Source organism: Cervus canadensis, chromosome 4, assembly GCF_019320065.1.
Source record: "Cervus canadensis isolate Bull #8, Minnesota chromosome 4, ASM1932006v1, whole genome shotgun sequence".
Lineage (NCBI taxonomy): Eukaryota > Metazoa > Chordata > Mammalia > Artiodactyla > Cervidae > Cervus > Cervus canadensis.
Window position 1 is genome coordinate 58,880,254 of NC_057389.1, and position 20,102 is coordinate 58,900,355.

The 20,102-nt window shown below is 52.5% G+C and overlaps 2 protein-coding genes across 5 annotated transcripts in view; both read right to left on the reverse strand.

Moving 5' to 3' along the window:
• Positions 1-10,317: 10,317 nt before the first annotated feature.
• Positions 10,318-16,571, reverse strand: REEP2 (receptor accessory protein 2). Of its 3 annotated transcripts, none has more exons than XM_043465401.1 (8): positions 16,510-16,571; positions 14,353-14,425; positions 13,984-14,060; positions 12,674-12,794; positions 12,364-12,477; positions 11,859-12,006; positions 11,634-11,764; positions 10,318-11,548 (listed from the first exon to the last, which is right to left on the reverse strand). In XM_043465401.1, exons 1-8 carry the CDS (start codon positions 16,554-16,556, stop codon positions 11,480-11,482), a joined length of 780 nt encoding a protein of 259 aa, XP_043321336.1. In that variant the 5' UTR covers positions 16,557-16,571; the 3' UTR covers positions 10,318-11,479. The 3 variants fall into 3 exon arrangements, with proteins under 3 accessions (XP_043321336.1, XP_043321338.1, XP_043321337.1); XM_043465403.1 differs by lacking the exon at positions 16,510-16,571 and adding an exon at positions 16,175-16,455 and having other exon boundaries at positions 11,859-12,000; XM_043465402.1 differs by lacking the exon at positions 16,510-16,571 and adding an exon at positions 16,175-16,447.
• Positions 16,572-18,047: 1,476 nt separating this feature from the next.
• Positions 18,048-20,102, reverse strand: part of KDM3B (lysine demethylase 3B) — a 56,298-nt gene continuing 54,243 nt past the window's right edge. For both annotated transcript variants that reach the window (XM_043465393.1, XM_043465394.1), the window contains one exon: positions 18,048-19,481. In XM_043465393.1, the coding sequence (XP_043321328.1) occupies positions 19,401-19,481 (81 nt within the window). In that variant the 3' untranslated portion in view covers positions 18,048-19,400. The remainder of the gene's footprint in view (positions 19,482-20,102) is intronic.

Below are 20,102 nucleotides of genomic sequence, written 5' to 3' on the forward strand. Positions count from 1 at the left end.
AGCTCCTGTGCTGGGCGCTGCGCCAGGCAGGGGGAGCCTTAGACGCAGTGAGCGCCAACTGAGCAGGCGCCGCAGCCTGGGCTCCCCCTGCAGTCCCTGGGGAGCCGCCACAGCCGAGGCTCGCAACTCCCCGGCGGGGTAACACTCCCCTCCTCCAGCCAGGCCAAGGGCGAGGGTGAGAGGAGGGGGCGGTTAGGCTGGCAAGGTTCCAGCCGGTCTCCTGGGAGCTAGACGCAAACGGGGAAGCCCTCCGCATTGTGTCCCCGCTCCCCCCCTTCAAGTGCGCACCCCAAACAGAAAGGGGATTCCTGTTGGGGAAGGCTTCTACTCTAGCTCTGAATTCAGAGGAGGTGGTGGTTTTCTGAATTTAAAAAGAAAGCAGAAAGTGTGTGTGTGTGGAAGGAGGGTGCTGACGGCACTGGGAGGGAAGGAGGGGGGCGGGTTAGGGTCTCCCTGAACCCAAACAGCTTCAGGAAGTCGGGGTTGAGGATGTAAAATGGGGGAGGAGGATGTAACTATCTTCGGCTTCATCCCTCTGTATTCTACACACACACAAATCGGCTTAAGGAATCCAGCAATGAACCAGGGCTCCCTTATCTCTGTTCTCTAAATCTGAGCTCCCCATCCCAAACGCTAGGACCTGGTGGGGGTCAACTCCCACTGGTACCGAGTTGTCCATTAGAAGCAAAAGCCTCCTGCAGGGCCGAATGGCCAGGCCAGTCAGGGTCAGATGTGTTGTGTCTGAATGCCCATTTTGCTCCTCCCTGGTGGGGTACCTTGGCCAGGCTTTTCTTATCTCTCTTCAGCTATAAAACAGAGCTAATGTTAATGATGGAAGGATTGTTGTGAGGACTGAAAACTTACATGGACTTCCATGTATGAAGTTCCAAAGCACAGTGCCTGCCTTGCAGCTGACATTCAGTAAACAGTGGCTATTGCTGTTTTCTGGGGATTTTGATCCACTGGGTTGCCCACAGTTCACCCACCCATCCTCAGCCCCCAAGTAAACCCCAGTGACCCTTTTCTGAAAAGTTGTACAGAGAAGAAGACATATTCTAATCCTAACACAGGGGCCATTGTCCTGAAGAGCTCATCTTAATCCTTCTTGCTGCAGTAGAACATTATTTCATAGAGCAGATTTTTTTTCAACCTTGACTGTGCACAAATGGAGCTCTGAAAAAGAGGTTTTACCCTAGGCTAACTGAATCACAATCTTCCTGAGCTCGTGAGGGCCAGAACTGAGCAGACACTTCCCAGGATCCTTTTTCTGTCTCTGGGGAGCTACCCAGGCTCTGAGAGTACATATTCCTCCTCCAGCCAGGGCAAACTGGTTTCCCTATGATTCTAATGTGGAATCTGACCCATGGGATCTTCAGGTCCTCACTGAAGCTGGGCACTCAAAATCCTAATAGTCTGCATCTTTTGCTTTGTGTGTCCAACCGTTCTTTTCCTAAGTGCTCCCAGTCAGCTATTTCCTTTGGAGAACCACCCCCAATCCATATGGTTGAGGGAAGAAAACCCCATCCTAGATCTAGGTGAGGACATGTCACCCCTACCTGGCCATCCATCTAGGATGCTTTCTTCCAGCAGTCCAGGAGCATTCTATCTCCCTAGGCATAGCCACTGCATCAGGATGGGCACATGACCCAAACCAGGCTAATGAGAGCCTCTTCTAGGACTTTTTCTGGAACTCTGAACAATAGGAATTCTCTTTCTCGGGTGGTACTAAACCAATGGAATGTAAGCCTGGAAGCCATCTTGCCATCTGACCTGGAGAGCTTACCTGAGAATGAAGCCCATGCAGAAGAAATCAAAAAACAGATCCACACCCAGAGAGTAAATCTCTAGATAGAGTTGGGGCCTTTGAGTTACACAGGTTAATAAATTTCTTTTTTAAATAAAGCTTATTTCAGTTTCTATTACAATCCGGCAGGTTCTGATTAAAACACCCATTATCCCCAACAACAATAAACTTTTTTGAGGACTTTCTGTGGACAAAGGCCTGAGGCATAGGCTTCTGCTCCTGAGAAGCTTACAGTTGGGTAGAAGGGAAGCTGGACTCCATGCTACAAGAGAATTAAGATTAGGCAGCAGCCCTGAGTCTGGGACTCTCAGACCTTGCCCACTGGGTGACTGATGCCAAAAGGTCTAGAAAAGGGGAGAGGCCCTCAGAGGGTCTGCAGGTCTGAGCTGATGTCTGTGCTCAGACTTTCCTTGCAAACCAGAGAAGAGGAAGAGGCAGAGGTGAGCAGAATTGAGCTGATCCATGGCAGCTGACGCTAGGAGAGAGTCAATGGGAACCATCATGTCTGACCCAGGGCTGAGCAGGCTGCAACTCTTGGAGGAAAACAAGCCCCTTTTTCCATCGCCACTTCCTCCTCCTCACCCCAGGCTACGTCAGCACCCACATGTGCTGCTCGGATAGTGGTTTGCCACCACTGTGACCAGCCCAGGGCTCAGGAAGTGACTCTTGCTTTGGTTCTGCCTGGGGTGCCTGTCACACTTTCCGACGGCTGATCAGCTCCGCCGGAAACATGGAGGGCCTGGCCTTCAGTGGGTCTGGGGGCAGCTCTGCTCCCACCCCAGGGAGGGTCTTTGGGCGCTGAGAGAAGAACCTGAAGAGGCCAGGTATGGAGTGGGACAGAAGATGCTCTGAGAGGGTGGGGGAGAAGTGGAGGCATGGTGGAAGAGGAGAAATGAGAGCGAATCACCCCAGAGTGCTCCCGTGGGAAGCCATCCTATTTCCCCCAATTTCAGATGGGAAAACTGGGTGCCAGAGGAGATCCTGAGCCCTAGGACAGGTGGAGAAGGACAAATTCTGAGACAGGCCCACACAGAGTGATGCTGAGGCCTCAGGAAGTGGAGGGTCCCCCAGGCCCTGAAGAGGTGCCTGCCTGCACCCTCCAGATGGGATCCACGGCTGCAGCGAGGAGTCCATGTAGGATCTGGCCCAGGTGGGGGGTCTGCCTGTGAGAATCAGGGTCTGGGCTGCTGTCCTTAGAGTCTGCATGAGGGGTCATGTGCCGGACAGAGTTAGGTAAGGCCTGAAGGGAAGTCACGGGAGTGGCACAGAGGGACCATGAAGGGAAGAGGGAGTGGGTCAAGGTAGGTGAACATTTCAGCATGCTCACTGGGTCCTCTCTGCCCTGCAGAAGCAGGAAGAGGCTGCTGTCCCTGGACATCAGTCCCTTTGCACTGTGCTGAGTGGTCCCTCTCCCAGGCCTGGGGTCAGCGGGATCCTGGGCTCAAAGGACAATCCATCCTTCCTTGCTCCACCCACCCCCAGCTGAGTGTGCAGCAAAGCTGGCTGCAGAAATCTCTGGAAGCTCGTTGGGCAGACAGAGGGAGGGGAGTGTTACATAAGAACCCACTGATGTGCAGGAAGTCTAGAGCAGCCTTTAGATTAGAAAGGCAGCGTTCCCATCCAGCCCAGAAAGGCAGGAATAGCAACGGTGGTTATTTCTGGCCCCTCACCACCGCCCAACTCCAGGGCTGCTCAGCTTCGTGGTGGGTGAGCTTGGACTCTGCAGACCTGGGGGGAGGGCAGAGGGAGGGCAGGTAGCCCCTGGGTTTACCCCACTCTGGCACTGGCTTCACCGTCCCCTCCCCCTAAACACCGGGATGCCGAAATCAGAAATCAGTGGTGATGTTTGTTTCCTCTGATTTTCCTCAATCTCTAGATGCATTTCCTATCCCCACCCCCACCCCCCAGACACATTTACAGTGTGACAGGATTCATACTAAACACTTGACAGGTATTTGTCCTTACAATGCCTTATGAAGTAAGTTCCATTCTCACTCCTGTTTCATTGATGAGGAAACAGGTTCAGAGAGGGCAGGCAATTTGCTCAAGGTCAGAGAGCCCAGCAATGGCAGAACCAGGATTCCAATCCAGACGGTCTGGCTTCAGGTCTGTCTGGCTGAACCTCAGTTCATCCTAAGAACTGTTTTCTGGGGCCCCAGCATGAATCAGACAAAGCTTTCATCCTACCAGCACTCTTGAGTCAAATCGAATAGGAGAGGCAGACATGAACACATCATTTCAATTCATTCATTCAGCAATTACTTATCACACATCTGTTCCACTCTGGGCATTAAAAATATGAGGAGCAGTAAGGCAGGTTCTCCGTTTTTTGCTCAGTGGGGGAGACCGACAAATAAACAAGCAATTTCCACAGTGTGCTGTGTGCTGTCCTGGGGGAGCCCCTAATCCAGCTCCCACCCACTGAAGTGGTTCCCAGGCAGTCAAAGAGCCAACACACCATTTTCAAATAATTCCAGGAGGCTGGGTGGGGGAGGACTGGTAGTGAGACCAGCCAGGAAACTGTGTAGTCATCCAAGAGAGAGGGTAAGATCTGCATGCCTCAGGGTCAGCTATCAGAGACTCTTCAGGGACCTCCCAGTCAGAGAGCAAGAAAAACTGACCCCCAAATTTACAGACAGGCCTCTCAGCCCAAGGTGCATCTGTTCCCGGTGGTACTGTGGCAACGGGAAAGTCAGAGAGGTTGGATGGGAGAGTCTTCTCTTTTTCCTCCTCTAATCATCCCCCTAACTGGTCTATCCTTATGGAACCCCCGCTTTTTACTTATTTATTTATTTAGCTGTGCTGGCTCTTCGTTGTGGCATGCAAACTCTTAGTGGGATCTAGTTCCCTGACCGGGGATCCAATCTGGGCGCCTTGCATTGAGAACATGGAGTCTTAGCTACCGGACCACCAGGGAAGTCCCAGGAAACCTGTTTTAGGGCAAAGTCAAACTGAGTGACTAAAGAGGCAGCTGGCACCCAGAAGCAGGGAGAAGCACTTCCATCCAGATTATCGCACTGACGAGTCGTAATGAGAGGGAGGACAGTCAGCCCCGGGGCCCAGGAACATCCACAGAGGTGTCTTCAGTTCACTCTGGGCAGAGGCCACGCTTCTGTTCTATCAGCCAAGGGAGGGACTCTTCGGAACTGAAAGGATTTGTTTTCCCTCTGGTCAAGCTACAGAGAGAGCTATCATGGCAGGATGATGATGTCTTTAGGCTGACATTGGACTCATTGTTTTTTCAAAAATATGTTATAGTAAAAATGTTACAGTTACTGTAACATTAAAAATATGTTAGTTTTTACCTGCAAAAAATATACATAACATAAAATATCCCATTTTAACCATTTTAAGTGTCCTATTCAGTGGCATTCAGTTATGTGTACAGTGCTGTGCAACCGTCACCAGTATCCATAGGCAGAACTTTTTTTTATCACCCCAAACAGGAACTCTGTACCCATGAAACACTGGGGATAGGGAAAATGAATTCTCTATCCTGTTGCCTCCTCTTTGGCCCCTGGTAACCTCTATTAGAGTTTCTCTCTATATAAATTTGCCTAGTCTAGGTACCTCCTGTAAGTGAAGATATTTGTCCGTAATATTTGTCCTGTTGTGCCTGGCTTAGCATAATGTTTTCAGGGTTCATCCATGTTGCAACATGTATCAGAATTTCATTTCTTTCTAAGGCTTAGTAAGTATGTATATACCACATTTTGTTTATCCTCCCATCTCTTGATGGACATTTGGGTTGTTTCTACTTTTTCGACTATTGTGAATAATGCTGCTATGAATATTAATGAACAACTATCTGTTTATGGATTCTGTTTTTATTCATCATGCCTCTCAGCAGTTACCAAATAGATTAAAGTTAGATTTAAGAAGGACTTTCTGGTTTCCTACTACCAGCGACCTAAGCAGCAGCATCTCCCCCTATGGATAGTTCCAATAACCTGAGTCTCTTCCACTTCCTCTAATCCCATCCCTAGGCTTGGGTAGTGTCCAGAAAGGCAGCACCATCACAGGAGGCCTCACAGGGGTCACTCTGTAGTCATACCTCTGGATGACTCATTTTTAGTAGCTGGGTGGGGGTTTCATTGTCTTCTCTTGGGTTCTGGGTATGTTTGCCACCACTACCCACCCCAGACCCAACGTTCTCCTTTCCCTGGCAACATCTAGACTGTCTCCCTTTTTCTCTCCCAGGCTAAATCGGGAGTGTGAAGCTGCTCTTCTTCCCAATTTAGCTTTTGAATTAAAGTGAGAAGTGAATGTGGCTGGAAAACTGACTCCCATCTGTGTGTGAGAGAGAGAAAGGCAAAGCAAGCGAGCATAAGCACCTGCTGGGGGGGGCGGGGTCAGGGTGGGGGTAGGCGGTCTGGGCAGCTGCTGTTTAGTTCAGACACCCCTCCTCAGGTGCAGGCAAACAGCCCCGCAGGGAGATGCTGCAGGTGGAAGGCTGGTGTTTTTTTGGGAGAGGAAAAATGCTGCAGAGATGTCATTCGTACCTTCCAGAAAAATGGGCTGAATTATTAGAGTGTGCCAGGCCCTGTACTAGATGCTGGGGAAACAGTGGTGAACCAGGTAGGCCCATTGCCTATGCTCGGGCTTTCAGTCTAGTGGGGAAACATGGGCAATGATGAAACAGGGCGATGTGTGCTGTCAGGGGAGAGAAGGCCACAGGGGCCTGGACCAGGTGCGGTGTCACATCTAAGCTGAGACTTGAAGCACATGCAAGAGATTACCAAGTGAAGCAGGAGACAAAGAGCACGTGAGCAGAGGGCACTGCATGTTCAAAGATTTGGGTGGGCCTGGTTTCCCCGAAGGAGGGCGCTGGCCCCCCGGGAAGCCTACCAGTGGGCTCAAGAGGGCTAAGAGCTTCCATTTCCTCCTCTTCTTCCAGGGAGAAGAAAGCCAGAAGAGAATGCCAGGGCCAGAAGTCTGGGAGTACATGAGTCCCTTCTGCTCAGGCTCCAAAATAGTTGAAGCAGGGGGAGGAGGGAAGCCCCAGGTCTCCTTCTGAGTTGCCACTCAAAAGCTGGACCTGGCAGGTCCAAGATGGACATGGAACAGAGGAAATGGGATCTCACTTGCATCAGAGGAGACAAAGGAATCAAGAAGGGTCGCTGCTTGGTTTAGCTTACCCCATCTTCCCCCTAGAGGCTGCCTTTGTCGGTCTCTGGGGGACCCGTCCTCTTCTCACCTAATGGCAATGAATCATGATCTGGTGGAGACGGGGACAGGTCAAAATCTTGGCAAAGAAAAGAGGAAGAAAGGAACTCTTTGGGGGCCATGCATTTCTCTGTCAACTCTCAAGTTCCCCAATGACAGGCACGGCTAAGGGATGCTGGTGTAAAACTTGCCATTAATATTTCAGGCAGCATTATTTATTGATCACTCATCTGGCTGGGACAAAAGAAGAGGGTAATTCATTAGGTGTGCGGGGCTGGTGGGGTCAGTTTGGGAAAAAGGTCAGGCAAAGGTAGGTTATTGAGGAGTCAGCCCAGGCTGCTGGAAGAAATACCTTGGGGTTCAAGGGTCTGAAGATTAGGGTCTTTGTCTCCTTTTTCAGCCCTACAGTACCCATGATGAAAATCAGGGAAGGGGCAGGGGACGGGGAAACCTAGGGGCAGCCCTGGGACTGCCACTGTGGCCGTAAGAGAGTCATCTCCAGGGAACCCTGCATCTAGGTGAGTGTCCCTCTTGCTCGCCCGAATTGGCCCTCTCTTGATAATATTTTAGAAGCCCAAGTTGGGTCCTTTGGGCTGTATGACCCTACCAGGGTCAGCTTGGCAATTTCCTTGCTCCCAGGAGATGCCTGATCCTTCCCCAAAGGGAGTAGTACCTGCTTGCTGGGTCTGACCATCTCCTCTGCACACAAACTGGGGTTGGGAAGTGATTGAGAATTCATATCTGCTTATTCACCCACAAGGATGCTTTCTTCACGAACCTCCAATTCCAGGGACTGCGGCATAAAGCATCCTGCTCAGCGGACCTTAAAAGCCGACTGACTGCTGAAGGAAAGACTATCCCCCAGCAAGGGCCGGGGAATCCCACACTGGGGGTGAGCTGCGCCACCTAGTGGGCTTTTTTCCTCCGTGCAGACATCCTTCCCACCCGTCACTGCCTCCAGCCTAGATTTGCGCCAAGTTCTCGGGCAGAACCCAAATGGCTGTAAGACTTAAGGTGCCCTCCTCCTTTATGCAGGCCTGACCCAGCTCAGAGAGGGTAAACCTGGAGTTAGGGGGAATCTGTGACGGAGATAATCACGTACTTGCAGGCATTTAAGGCAATGGGGAAGCCAGCACTTTGGCCTCAAAATAGTCTCTCCCTATTATTCTGAATGCCACATATATGAGGACCAGAGGCCCCCAGAGACCCTCCCTCCTCTACCTAACCTCCTTTCCTCCAGGCTGAGCAAGGGCTGGGCTCAGCTCTGCTGATCAAGGAAGAGCTGGCATAGGCTGGAGCTGCTGGCTTTCCTCTGACGTCACAGCCTGGAAATCACATTTTAAGCAGGTTCTCCTAGTGTGGGGCACACACAAGGAAGGGAGGGGAAGCAGAATGAAACCGCTTCAGGCCTGAGGACCGTTTTAGCCAGGGACCTCAGGCCTGGAGGGCTGCCCAGTGTCCCCAACATGGTCTGGGTGTGGGACACAGGGCTAGACCTCAGCCCCCACTTCAAAGCTTATCTCTCTCAGTGCCCAGTGGGTTTCCAGGCAGTGATCAAGCACCCTCCACATAGCTCCTGCCAGACATCTCTGTCATGACTTCTCTTTCCCACTCCCCTGGCCTAGAGAGATCTACTAAGGCAGAGGGGAGAGGGCAGGTGACCCCAGGGAATAAGACAGCAAGGGGTCATGTAGACCCAGATGTGCTTCACCAGCCTCCTCCCCCCATCCTGTTTGTCATCCTCCATCTCTCCTCTCCTCCCCAGCACCACAGGGGTCAGACCCTGTGTGGAGGTCTAGGAGACAATGTTTCCATGGCAACGGACCAGTGACCTTGGAAATCTAAGCATCTTCTGTTGACACAGGGAAACCCAGATGTGCAGGGAGAGCCTGGAGATGTGGACTCTGACAGTGACCTCCTTGGCCACTGGTCCCTGTGGATGGAAGTGTGTAATCTGAGTGTGAGTTGTGTGAGTGTGTGTGTGTGAAATGCAGCAAATGGGATTTAGGTTAGAGAGGCCTAAACTGCTTTCCTAGCCATATGGTAGCTGCTATCAGGAGATGCAAGCAACTTACTCTCTGGAGATCTTTCTAGAACAAGGGAGTCTCTCACCTGATTTCTACTCTGACACTTCCTCTCCTTTCTGATAGAGAAAGGGGCCAAATTGCCCAGAGGGCAATGGCGAAAGGAATGCTGTTCAGAGCGCTATTGACTGGAGAATTTCAGGAAAGATGAAAAGGGCATCTCACACGCCTCCCTCCCTCCGCCCCCAGTCTCCACGGGCACCTCAGGTTCTTGGCCAGCTGGCTCAAGTTTGGCAGAAGGACATGCCCCTGTGATGCCAGGGAAGGGAGAGGAAAGCCTCTTCCAAAATGTAGGGACATTTTGCCAATCGTGGGGTCCAGGGCCTGGAGCTAGGTCTCCACTCACACTCCCCACCCCGTCCCCAGCTCTGCTTCCTCCACTTTCCTTCTGTAAGGCTGAGCTGCTGTTTCTCTAGCTTCCTTCACCCTTCCTTCTCCTTCCCTCACTCTCTTCACCCCCTCCCTCTCTGCTCTTTTCCCTTGTCTCTTCTGATGCTGCCTCTGCTCCTCTGCCCTCTTTTCCCTTCTCCTGGTTTCTGTTCCCATCAGTGGTGCCCCTGATGACCTAGGCTCCACCTCCCCAGAACTTGACCCCAGGCCCTGCAGCCTCCCTCCTTCTCTCCTCCACCCCAGCCCAGCAGCTCAGGGCTCCAGTTATCCCTCCACAGGCCACATGGGCTTGCCTCACTGGCTCCGGCCCTTGGGTCCCTGTCTGCCTTGTTTGTCCCCAGGGTCAGATGTGAACCATGAGGCTGGTTCCTCATCTCCATCTCTCCCTTCATCCCACCTAGATCCTCCCTTCGGTGTCTGGCTCACCATCCCTCTCCATTGTTTTTTAGCCTTTCTAGGCCATAGCAATCCAGTCCCCAGGCTCTGCCAGGAGCCCCCAATATCCCATTCTCTTTTTCCTGGAGCTTCATCATGATCTTTGCCCCTAGAACTTACACCCTGGCACTTTCTGTGAGGTGTCAGAATGGGGAGGGGTCTCCGGGTAGGATTCTGAGGGACAGGACAACCTCTGAGGGTGGTCCCTTGCCCTTCATAAGTCCTGGCTCTTTCCAGCCCCCTGGCTCTATATTGAACCTCCAAACCATCTTCCCAGATGGAACCAGCTCAAGCCTATCTCTTGGAGATCAGATCTCTTGAGTTCACAGTTTGACTTCTTCACCTCTCCATCCCACAGCTGAGCCCTGGCTTCTCACTTGAAGTCCTTCTCACCTGTGGACTGGTAGACCAAGAACAAAGCACAGAGGCCAAAACAAATGAGGTGCCAGAATTTGGTTTATTGGCTCATCCAGTGCCAAAGGTCCATTGGGCACCCTCTTCCCATGGATCTGGAGCCCCCTGGCTCCTAACACCTTTTTCTTCTTCACACGCTCCTCCGAGCCCTGACGGAAGGAAGCCACGGCAGATGCTGGGGCAAAGTGTGGGGCAAAGGCTGGGCTCTGACGGGGGTCTGCTTACAGGGGGCCTAGCCTGCTTGGCACAGGAAGAGGGCCTTAGGGGGAAGGAAGATGGGCCCCCAGGAGAGGAGGAAAGGAATCGGCTCAGCAGGGGCCTCACTGAGGGCCCAGAGCGGTGCAGCCCCGTCCTGGGGCAGGAACGGGAGGAGGCAAGAGAGGAGCGGATCAAGGGCAGAGCAGCGGGTGAGAGGCCCCTTGGAGCCCTACTCTCTCATGGGCTGGGGTCCTCTGAGGCTCAGAGAGTAGGCGGGAGGGCCGAGGGGGGAAAGGGCAGCTGGGTTGGGTGGGGGGAGGTTACTGCTGGAGGGAAAGTCCTTTACTCAAAAGCCCCCAGCTCTAGACCCAGAAAGATACACACTCACATACACACACACACATTTTCTCTTTCACACACGCACACCACCTCTTTTCAGTGGGCACAGGTAGCTCACAGCCCTACCCAACACCCTCAGCTGCAGCTCTGGCCTGGCTCCTGGTCACTTAAACACACACTGAGCCCCTGTCCTCCATTCACACCTGCAGGCCCAGAGCCCAGGTTCTCCGAGGCCTCCCCACTCCCTCCTTCTCTGCGGGGCCTTCAGGCTCCAGTCAATCTGGGCTGTGACTGGTCGCCGACCCTGACTCAGGGAGAGCAGTGGGGCCACGTGTCAGGACAAGGGGATGGCCACGGTCTTCAGCAAGGCACTGGGTGGGCGGGGTCAGGGCTGGAGCGGGGAGAGTAGCATTTGGGCTCTGAGGGGCCCGCACCTCCTCGAGTGGCTCCATCCTCAGCTCCTGCGTCCAGCCTCTACCCTCGGCCCCCCACAGCAGGGCCTCCCTTCTCTTTCCCAAGCCCTTCCAGGGGAATGGCCACTGAGAGGCACCGGAAACATCCATCTGAGAGGCCCCGGGGCCTGAGGCTGAGGGCTGCTGGCACAGTGTGGAGCCGGGATTCTGCAGCCTGCGGGGAGGGGGCTGGGGCCTCAAGCTGAGTCACCCCCTGCGGAGGTCTTCTTCTTGGGCCGGGTCTTCAGCATCTTGGAAGCCGGTGGCTGTGGAAGGAAGAGAGGGAGACGGAGAGCTCTGCCTGAAGCCACAAGCCCTTCCCACTTCCCCAAGCTCTGGCCCGGCTCTCACCTCGGCTTTGGGCACTTTTTTGATGGGTTTGACCCTCTTAGGGGCCTTGTCTCCCGTGTCATCCTCAGAGATCTCTGTCCGGGGATCTGCCTGGTTGGTGCCTGACCTTACGCTGAGGGTGGGGTCATCTCCTGGTTTGGGGAAGAAAGGAGAGCAGGGGTCTGGTCTCTCTCGCACCCAGCCTCCTCACCCTTGCCCCCTGCCCGCCCTGGGCCCGGCCTGTACCCAGGTCTTCAATGGTGTCCAGGAGGCTGCCGGGGCTGGCTCTGAGGCGGCCGTCGGGCCCCTGCAGGGGCAGTGCGTCCTCGTCCCGGATCAGAGTCAAGTCCTGCATGCTGAAGCTTCGGAGCTTCTCTGATAGCACCCCCTGGCCCTGGGGTCACCACCACGCACCGGGAGGACCGGAGAAGAAGGGGCGGGGTGGAGAGAGAGGTCACCATGGGGCACCGGGCAGCCACTGGACTCAGTGCTCTCCCCATGGTGTCCTCACCCCATCCCACGGCAGCTCTAACGGGGGGGGGCCACGCGTTCCCTTTGGATGGGTGAGGAAACTGTGGTCTGCTGAGTGGAAGTCCTTTAGTGGGGGGATGTTAAAGGCAGGATGGGAACCCCAAGCTGCACAAGCCCCCAAAACTTCACCGACCCGAGGATGCGGTGGATGCAAAGGGGACTGGCCGGGGGACGAGATGAGCAAGCTGGGGCCTGGGAGCTGGGTCTGCCCCCAACTCACCTTGGCAGCAGCCGTGACTGCAGCATTGGCGGCCAGATTCAGACCCCTCTTGCCCACCCTCATCATGGTCTCATAGCTCTTGTCTCGGGCCTGTGTGATGTACTCGTCTATCTCCTGAGGGGTTGGAGGAAGAGGTGAGGGCTGGGTCCTACCCTGTTTTACCCTTGTTCACACCTGGCACTGCCTGCCCCAGGGAGCCAGGGCCCTCCCAGATCACCCACAGGGAGAGCCATGAATGCACGTGGCTGCAGGCACTGGGCTGCCTTGACCCGAGATAGGTGTGAAGCGAGCATCCCTTGTTCCAACAGACCTTCTCTTTGTTGGACAGGGTTGGGTGCACGAACTTGCGGTAGAGCACGCTGGAGCCTTTGGTATAAGGGGACAGCAGCCATATCACAAAGGCGATTTTGAGCTCAAAGTAGAAGGGGAACCTGTGGGTGGGAGACAGGTAAGGGCAGAGCCTGGGGCAGGAAGTCAGGAGGCGTATGGACCCACTGCAGGACCCTGGTTAGCCCCCCACCCCTTAGTGCACCAAGGTCCCCATGTGGCTTAGGAGACTGGTCAAGGGGAGGCTCAGCTGAGACTCCCAGTAGCAAGGTGAAAAGTGACCCCAGCAGGAATTCCCAGCAGCAGTGGCTCTATTAACCTCTTCTCTCGGACAGAAGAGCACTCACTCCTCTATCCTGGGGTCAACACCAAGGCGAGCTCCCTAACCTTCCAGGTGCATTCTTGGGTCCTCACTCCCTTCCTGCCTGCTCTTCCTCCCATGAAGAAGTCGGGCTTCTCCAGCTGTGCTCTGGATCTATCCCTAGCTGCTGTGACATGGCCCCTGCTTTTTAAGGACTGTTCTCTATACTCATGGCTCCTTCTCAGGCCACACACTCCTTTAGGTCTCCTCTATCCTCACAAAGCTCTCATCAAAGCTCCGTCCTTTGCTTGCATCAAGAGGCACCTGCACTCACCTGTTCTCAATTTTTAACCCATTACTCTTTCCTAATTTGACCCCATTCAACTTTCTCTGCTCAAACTCTTTTTTCTCAAAGGTCCTTGAAATCTACAAACGCCAGGATCTTTTGTCCTCTACCTCTCAGTAAAACTCTTTTGACTTCCAGTGTACTGTGCTATGTTTGTCCTCTCTTCCAAGAGGCATTTGCTCATTTAGTAAACATTTTTGAGCGCCTGCTGTGAATATACAGATGGTTAGACCATTCCGTGTCCTCAAGAGTGCATATATATAGTCTAGTAGTGCCTAGAAAAAGCCTTTGAAATACAAGCTTTGAAATACAATCCAATGTTCACGAGATTGACTCATATGCCTGTTTTACAAATAGGGAAACTGAGGCCTAGAAAACTGTGACCTGCCCAAAGTCACTGTAAGTCTGGCAGAAGCAGGTTTCCTGAATTCTATTGTGCTGCTTTGGCTGCCAAAAGAAGGGTGAGAGTTATGTCTGTTCTTATTCTGCTCAATCAAGCAAGGACTGGATGGGGACTGAGAGGAGGGGACACCCAGGACCCCATGGGACTACTGGGGAGATGCCACCCTAGGTGGACTGGCTATGTAGAAGAAGTCAGAAGCCCTGGCCCCTGAGGTGCAGGGAGGCGGGGGTTGCTGGACCTCACCAGGAGAGCACGATATCTGTGAGTGTCTCGGCAGTGGTGAAGAAGGCAAAGACGATCCAGTACATCATCCACTTCACCTAAAGGTACAGAGGGCGGTGTTAGCTGGGGCCTTGGGGAAACACCCTGGACCCCACCTCTACTTGCCAACCATGCTGGAGGCACTGTGGGGCGGGGGCACAGAGGGCCCCAACTCTGTCTGTGTATCACACCAGGGCTGGGGAAAGGGAATACACAGGAGCCTCCCCTGAACCAGGTCTCATTAGTGCTGACAGCATTAGTATAAAGTCATCCCCGTCTGTCATGTGACCCACTGTCCTCCCTGATCTCTGCCACGTAAGTTGGGTGGGAGATGAAGGGTCACACACTCACATATTCCTTCACGTTTTTTGTCTTCACGGCCTTGTAGGAAGAGTAGGCTGGGTACAGGGTGCCAAAGATGAGCCTAGGGAGGCAGGCATGGTTACTGGGCCTCTCGGTCAAAAGCAATGGCCTCTCCCTCCCATCTCTGCATCAGTCCCTGGGTAGGTAAGGGGAGAATGGACAGAACTCCAGGGTACCACATCAGCTGACTGATGATCTCAGGTCAGGGAGTAAGGTCAAAGCAGGCAAGCCTGAGGTGATACACAAGCATGGAAGCCCTAGCCAGCTAGGGTGATGCCCTGGAACCCTTTATTGTTCAATTCTTCTCCAGCCCCTGACAGAAAGACCTAGAGGCCAGAGGGTCTGATGTGGCTTATCTGGCCCTGAACCTCATTTGTGCATAACCATATCATGGGGTGGGGGTCAGGTCACTGCCTCAGAGGTGTCATCCTTCTCCAGACATCACGCACTTTCTTACCCATTAGCCCTTACCCTCTACCTCCCCGTCGTAGGGCCAGTACCACCGCCCAACAGGGTACCTGGCAGTCAGAAGTACTACTGTAGCCCTGGGGACCTGAGGAGCAGAGGGCACAGGAGCAGGAGGCCCTCGGGGGCAAAGTGGTTTATTTCCCGATGTAAACACTTCTGGGACTAGGCTCCGGAAAGTGCTCTGGGCTAGAGATCCCGGCTATAGTGGAGTCTGTGCTGTTCCCATCAGAGACCACATAGAGGACACAGGTGAGGCAAGGAGAGGACTGTCACTCGGGGAGCTCATTCACACAAGAGGAGCAGCCACTCTGAAGGCCACATGGAGGTCTGAGGCCCCTGGGTTCCCTCAGGTGGGAAGGGGAGACTCTGGTGGGTCTAGAGGAAGCCAGAACACAAGAACATGATAGCAGGGAGGGGATCCTGGGGTGTCAGTGCCCCAAAGGTGGAGGTTGAGGGGCAGGGTCCTGAGCTGGGGCAGGTTAACTGAAGCCATGCAGAGTCCCTGCCAGGCCCAGCCTCTTGACAATGTGTGGATACCGCCTGTTCCCCATGGACTTGCCTCACTGAGGCAGGATACTTCAGAGATGGAGTCGGGGGTGGAATCCTCAAGGACAAAGTCCACAGTTGTGGGAGAGGGTACCCTCCTGGAGCCGGGGGGAGCTGGGAGGGACAGAGCCAGCAGCCTGGGATGAAGGCCACCTAACACCCGTCCCTCCACGGCTCTCACAATCCCAGGCTGAACACACATATCCTCTCCCAGTTACCTCCCACACTTTGTCGTCCCAGCATCTCTGCTTCCCGTCCTCCTGGGGGGCCTTCAGAGCATGTGCCCTCACCCCCAGTCTCCTGACAGACAGTGGGAGAGGGAGGAGAAATGGGGCCCTTCGGGGAGGCCAAGGCTGCCATGGCCCTAAGCTATGGAATGAGGACGCCCTGCCTTGTTCCCCTGGCTCTCCCGATGGGAGACGAGAGCCCAGGTTTGAGGGGCTCCTCCGGCCAGATCTGCTACGTGGGGGAGGGGACAAGCCGCCTCCCCTCATAAATGAAGCCATGCTGCCTAGTCCCCCCACCCCCGGAGGATGAGGGAGGGCGCAGAAACAGGGAAATTAAAAATAAAAGGGGTGGGAAGCCAGGCCTGCCTTGCTCCTCGAACATTCATTCCCTTCTCCTCCGGATCCCTCATCTCCACGTCTCTGGGGACCCCAAATAGGGATGATGTGCCTTTAGGTGATTCTGCTGTACGAAGCCACGGAGTGGTCCATCCCAGGCTTCCATACCCCTCACCCGCCACCCCTAACCCCCATCCCCCTCCCAACCGGCCGCGCCCCGCCGCCGCACTCACACCACCAGGCGAGAGATGATCCAGGACACCATGGCGGGGCCGGGCGGGGCGCGGGGCGGGAAGCCGGCCCGGGCCGAGGATGTAGCTGCTGGAAGCCGAGCGGCGGCGGCAGCAGGAGCCGCAGTAGCAGCAGCACCCGCAGCAGCAGCCGCCGCGGGGGCCGCGGAGCGCCGAGCCGCCGCCGTTAAAGGGGAGGTCCCTGCCGCAGCGGCGGGCCGTGGGCGGCGGCGGCTCTTAAAGGGGAGGCCGCGGCGGCGGCGGCGGCGGCGCGCCCCCTGCACCTGCTGTCGCTGGGCATGCGCCTTTGACCTGCCTTCCTCCAAAGGCTTGTTCACCTTTTTTGGGTTCCAAACCCAGAATTGAGGTCCTCAGAGGCCTTCATGGTTCCATCCGGACATCCTAGCCCTCCTCCTGCGCTGATCACAACAGGCTGAAAGACTTAAATATCCTAAGAGGAATAATGACTATGACTTACTGAGTGCTTATTGTGTGCCGGGCCCTGTGCTAAGAGCGTCACATGTGTTATTTCAGTGACCATCCCATAAGACAGACGTTATAATTATCATTTTGAAGATAAGAAAATGGGAAGCTTCAGGGAGGTTCAATAATTTGCCTCGGGTCACAGAACCACTAAGTCATGCTGCTAAGAAAGGAACTCAGGAAGCCTACTGAATCGGCTACTTCTTCCAACTGCTACCAAACCCTTCTCCCCTATCACTGACTGTCAAGACACCCACCCAGGAAGTCCTGAGGTCAAAGGCATAGAGGCATATGTCCAGCCCGCCATCACCAATCAGTCCAATTGTAAAAGGACCTAACCCCATTCCCAATCTGATCTGCTTTCTCAGGTTGTCAGTTTCTAAGTTTTGTAGGGGAACAGGGCCCTGTGCTCTCAAGGATACCCTGGGGTAGGGGAATCTCCCTCTTTGTAAAGAGAGGCTGGTAGAGAGGCCTGAGGTCCAGGGGGGCGATGAATAAGGGGCTCCAGTTCCATCCCCATCAGCAAGCACTGGTGGCAATGGATGCCCTAATTCTGAAGACATTTATATCCAGAATGTAGGCTAGCCTGCCTCCTGATTTTCACCAAAGCAACAAAGCTCCAGCAACCTCTGCAACCTCCCTTCCCCCACTGCTTTCCTTTCCCGTCCCATTTCAAAGCTTCTGCATTCTTTATGTCGAGGTATAATCCTCTGATGATCACAGCACCAGCCCGTGCCCATCGAGGCTTAAAGGACATGCTCAGAACTCTGTATTTCAGTTATGGTGCTATTCAAACTCAGTATCCTTGAACCACACACAATGGTCTATTTCCACCCTGATAATTGTATTTCCAGGCTCAAACACTTTGGAAGATGTTTTTCCAACAGGATCCAAGGAAGCAGCCTCTGATGACCCCTCTTGCTATTCTTTACAACTTCCTCTTCAAAAGGCCTTTTCTCATTGGAACACAGTCTGTCCTCACGCTTCAAGCCACTTCAATTTCCTATGTGGGCAGCCAGGCCTCTTGTTTTGAGCAACTTTGTCACTGATTGCCCAAAACCTTGCTCAGGCCACTCTCCATGGCCCTTTTCGCCCAGGCTGCTTCTGGAAGGTAGGAACCCACCTTTCCCATAGGGCAGAAACTATGGAAAGCCCATGTTTGCTCCTACACTCTAGCTCATGTAGCACATTCCCCTTTGTCCCTAAGCCCTCAAACCACAATGGCCTGGCACATCCCACTCCCAGCTGGGCACAAATTCAGGAAGCAAAGAGTAATAATTGGATGCAACAATGTAATGATATGAAAATGAACTATCCTCCAACTCCAACCCCACCCCTCAACCTGGCCCTGCTTTTTAGAACAACTGGCACAGGAAGAAGTTAGTCCACTATGAACAGATTTGTTAGATTTTTAATAAGAACATGGAAATCCCAATCAGCCCTTCAACAAAATTAAAATACAGAAAGTGAAATTAAAAGTATTCTACAGTAAATGACTTTTATTTAAAAAAAAAGTAACTGTGAACATATAAACAAGCCTGCAGGGCACTACAGTACAGCTGGGAAGAAGATAGATACATTTTCCAATGTATCTATGGGCCAATGAATTCCATCATTTTCAAATAAATTCTTAATAAAACTCCACTGAGTTGGAAAGTTTTGCTGAAAATATTTCTGGACAAAAAAACTCCCAAAACAAAAAGCCTCATGTAGGAAAGCAAACTTTCCTTTGAATTTGGAACTACAAGAGGAGTCCCAAGGGAACGCTGGTAATAGGTGGAAATGGTTCCTGGAGTCACCAGTGTGTGTATGCATGGAACACACCACAGCTCAGACACGACAAAGTTCTTTCTCAAGATGGCTGTTCCCTCAAGATAGGGCTGAGATGGGAGGGGGGGTGAAATTAAAAGAACCCTAAAAAGCCAATTCTTTTAAATTCTGCTTTGGCTGATTTTTGTGCTATAATGGGCAGTTGATTTCTAAAAATCTTATTTCTTCAAAGAGTTTTCTCGAAGGAAGACTAAATGTAATGTGCCTTTCCTCATAATCCAGGAAAACAACTGTGGTATTTCAAAAGTTCTAAAAATATCTACTTTCATGAAATAGTAACTATTTCACTACAAACCTATTTTTCACTAAATACACACGTTTCCTAATCCTGGAGCCTCTTGGGAAAAGCAGTGGATTCTCCCTGGGTCCTTCAAGACTTCAGTGTTCATGGGAGAGATGGTGGGGAATGGCTTCACCCGGCTCCTGGGATGGGCTGTGTCAGAGGTCATGTGTAGAGACACCATCAGGCTTCCACCAGGCGTGTTTAAATAATTAGCCCCCACATGTACCAGGTATGTGATTTCCCCCTACCTCCAAACACATTCCCACTTAACTAGGCACAAGAGAAAAAAAAAAGAAAGGTGTGCCCACATTCCTGGTTTCCACAAATCTCAAATCATGAGAATGTGCAGGACAGCCCAGCGATGTTCAGGCAATTTGAAGTCCCAAAAGGCCACAGGATAGGGATGTGGCACCCTCGGCTTGGAGTCTGAAACTGTGTGTGTGAACAGTGCGACTTTCCTGTGTCAACCTTCAGTGTTGAGGCAGCGTAGAAAAGAGTGGCTGGAGAGTTTGTAATACTGACCACACTGGCTCCAAGTGAAGGACCTCTGCTCCAGCAGAGAACCCTGTCGTTCCCTGTATGTGTTGTGAGTGAAAGACCTGCTTCACAGGGGAGTTTGAAATTTCTCCATGCCTACGATCTTGCCAGCTTGGATTCGTGAGCCTTGAGGGTGCCAACAGCATCTTTCACTGCATGATAAATGATGTTCTTCACCTGGAGAGAGCAATCAGCACAGTTAGTTCATGGCAGCCACAGACTGTGTTCTGCAAATGAAAATATCCTGCAATGACTAAAAGCCTACTGATGAGTGAGGAAAGCCCTCAACCAGGATTGCACGCTCCCCTAACTGACCCCAAAAGATGATTTACAAATCACACAGAATATATAGTCTATATTCAAAAAAGAATGATTCATCATTTGAAAGGCTATATAATCACCATCCTCTATGTGTATGTATGTGCTGGGCATTACTGCTAAGCTCTTTATGTGGACTTTCATTTAATCCTTACCATAATCCTATGAAGTAGATTCTATTATTATCCCCATTTTATAGATGAGAACTGAGGTTCCATGGTTAAGAATCTTACATTAAGGTAATATAGCTAATAAGAATGCACTAAAAACAGTGGGCAGGTAGGATTTATTGGGTATTTTTCCCTTTCGTGCCTATATTTTCTAATTTGTCAAAAAGGAACACATATAATGTATAAAGTAAAAGTTATTAAAATAGAGTGAACAGGATAAAGACAGTTTTAAATCAACATGATGATTATTTCTGGGGAAATGGAATGGGAAAGGGTACATGGAGGCTTCAATAATATAGTTGTTGTATAC

Bases quoted from the DNA above. Each gene is read 5' to 3' on its own strand.
- REEP2 (XM_043465401.1), bottom strand. From the start codon at position 16,556: ATGAAGGCCTCTGAGGACCTCAATTCTGGGTTTGGAACCCAAAAAAG. The intron at 14,426-16,509 runs GTGAACAAGCCT...CTGCCTCCCTAG, and splicing joins GGGTTTGGAACCCAAAAAAG to GCTCATCTTTGGCACCCTGT. The intron at 12,478-12,673 runs GTCTGTTGGAAC...CCAACCCCTCAG, and splicing joins CCCTGTCCAACAAAGAGAAG to GAGATAGACGAGTACATCAC.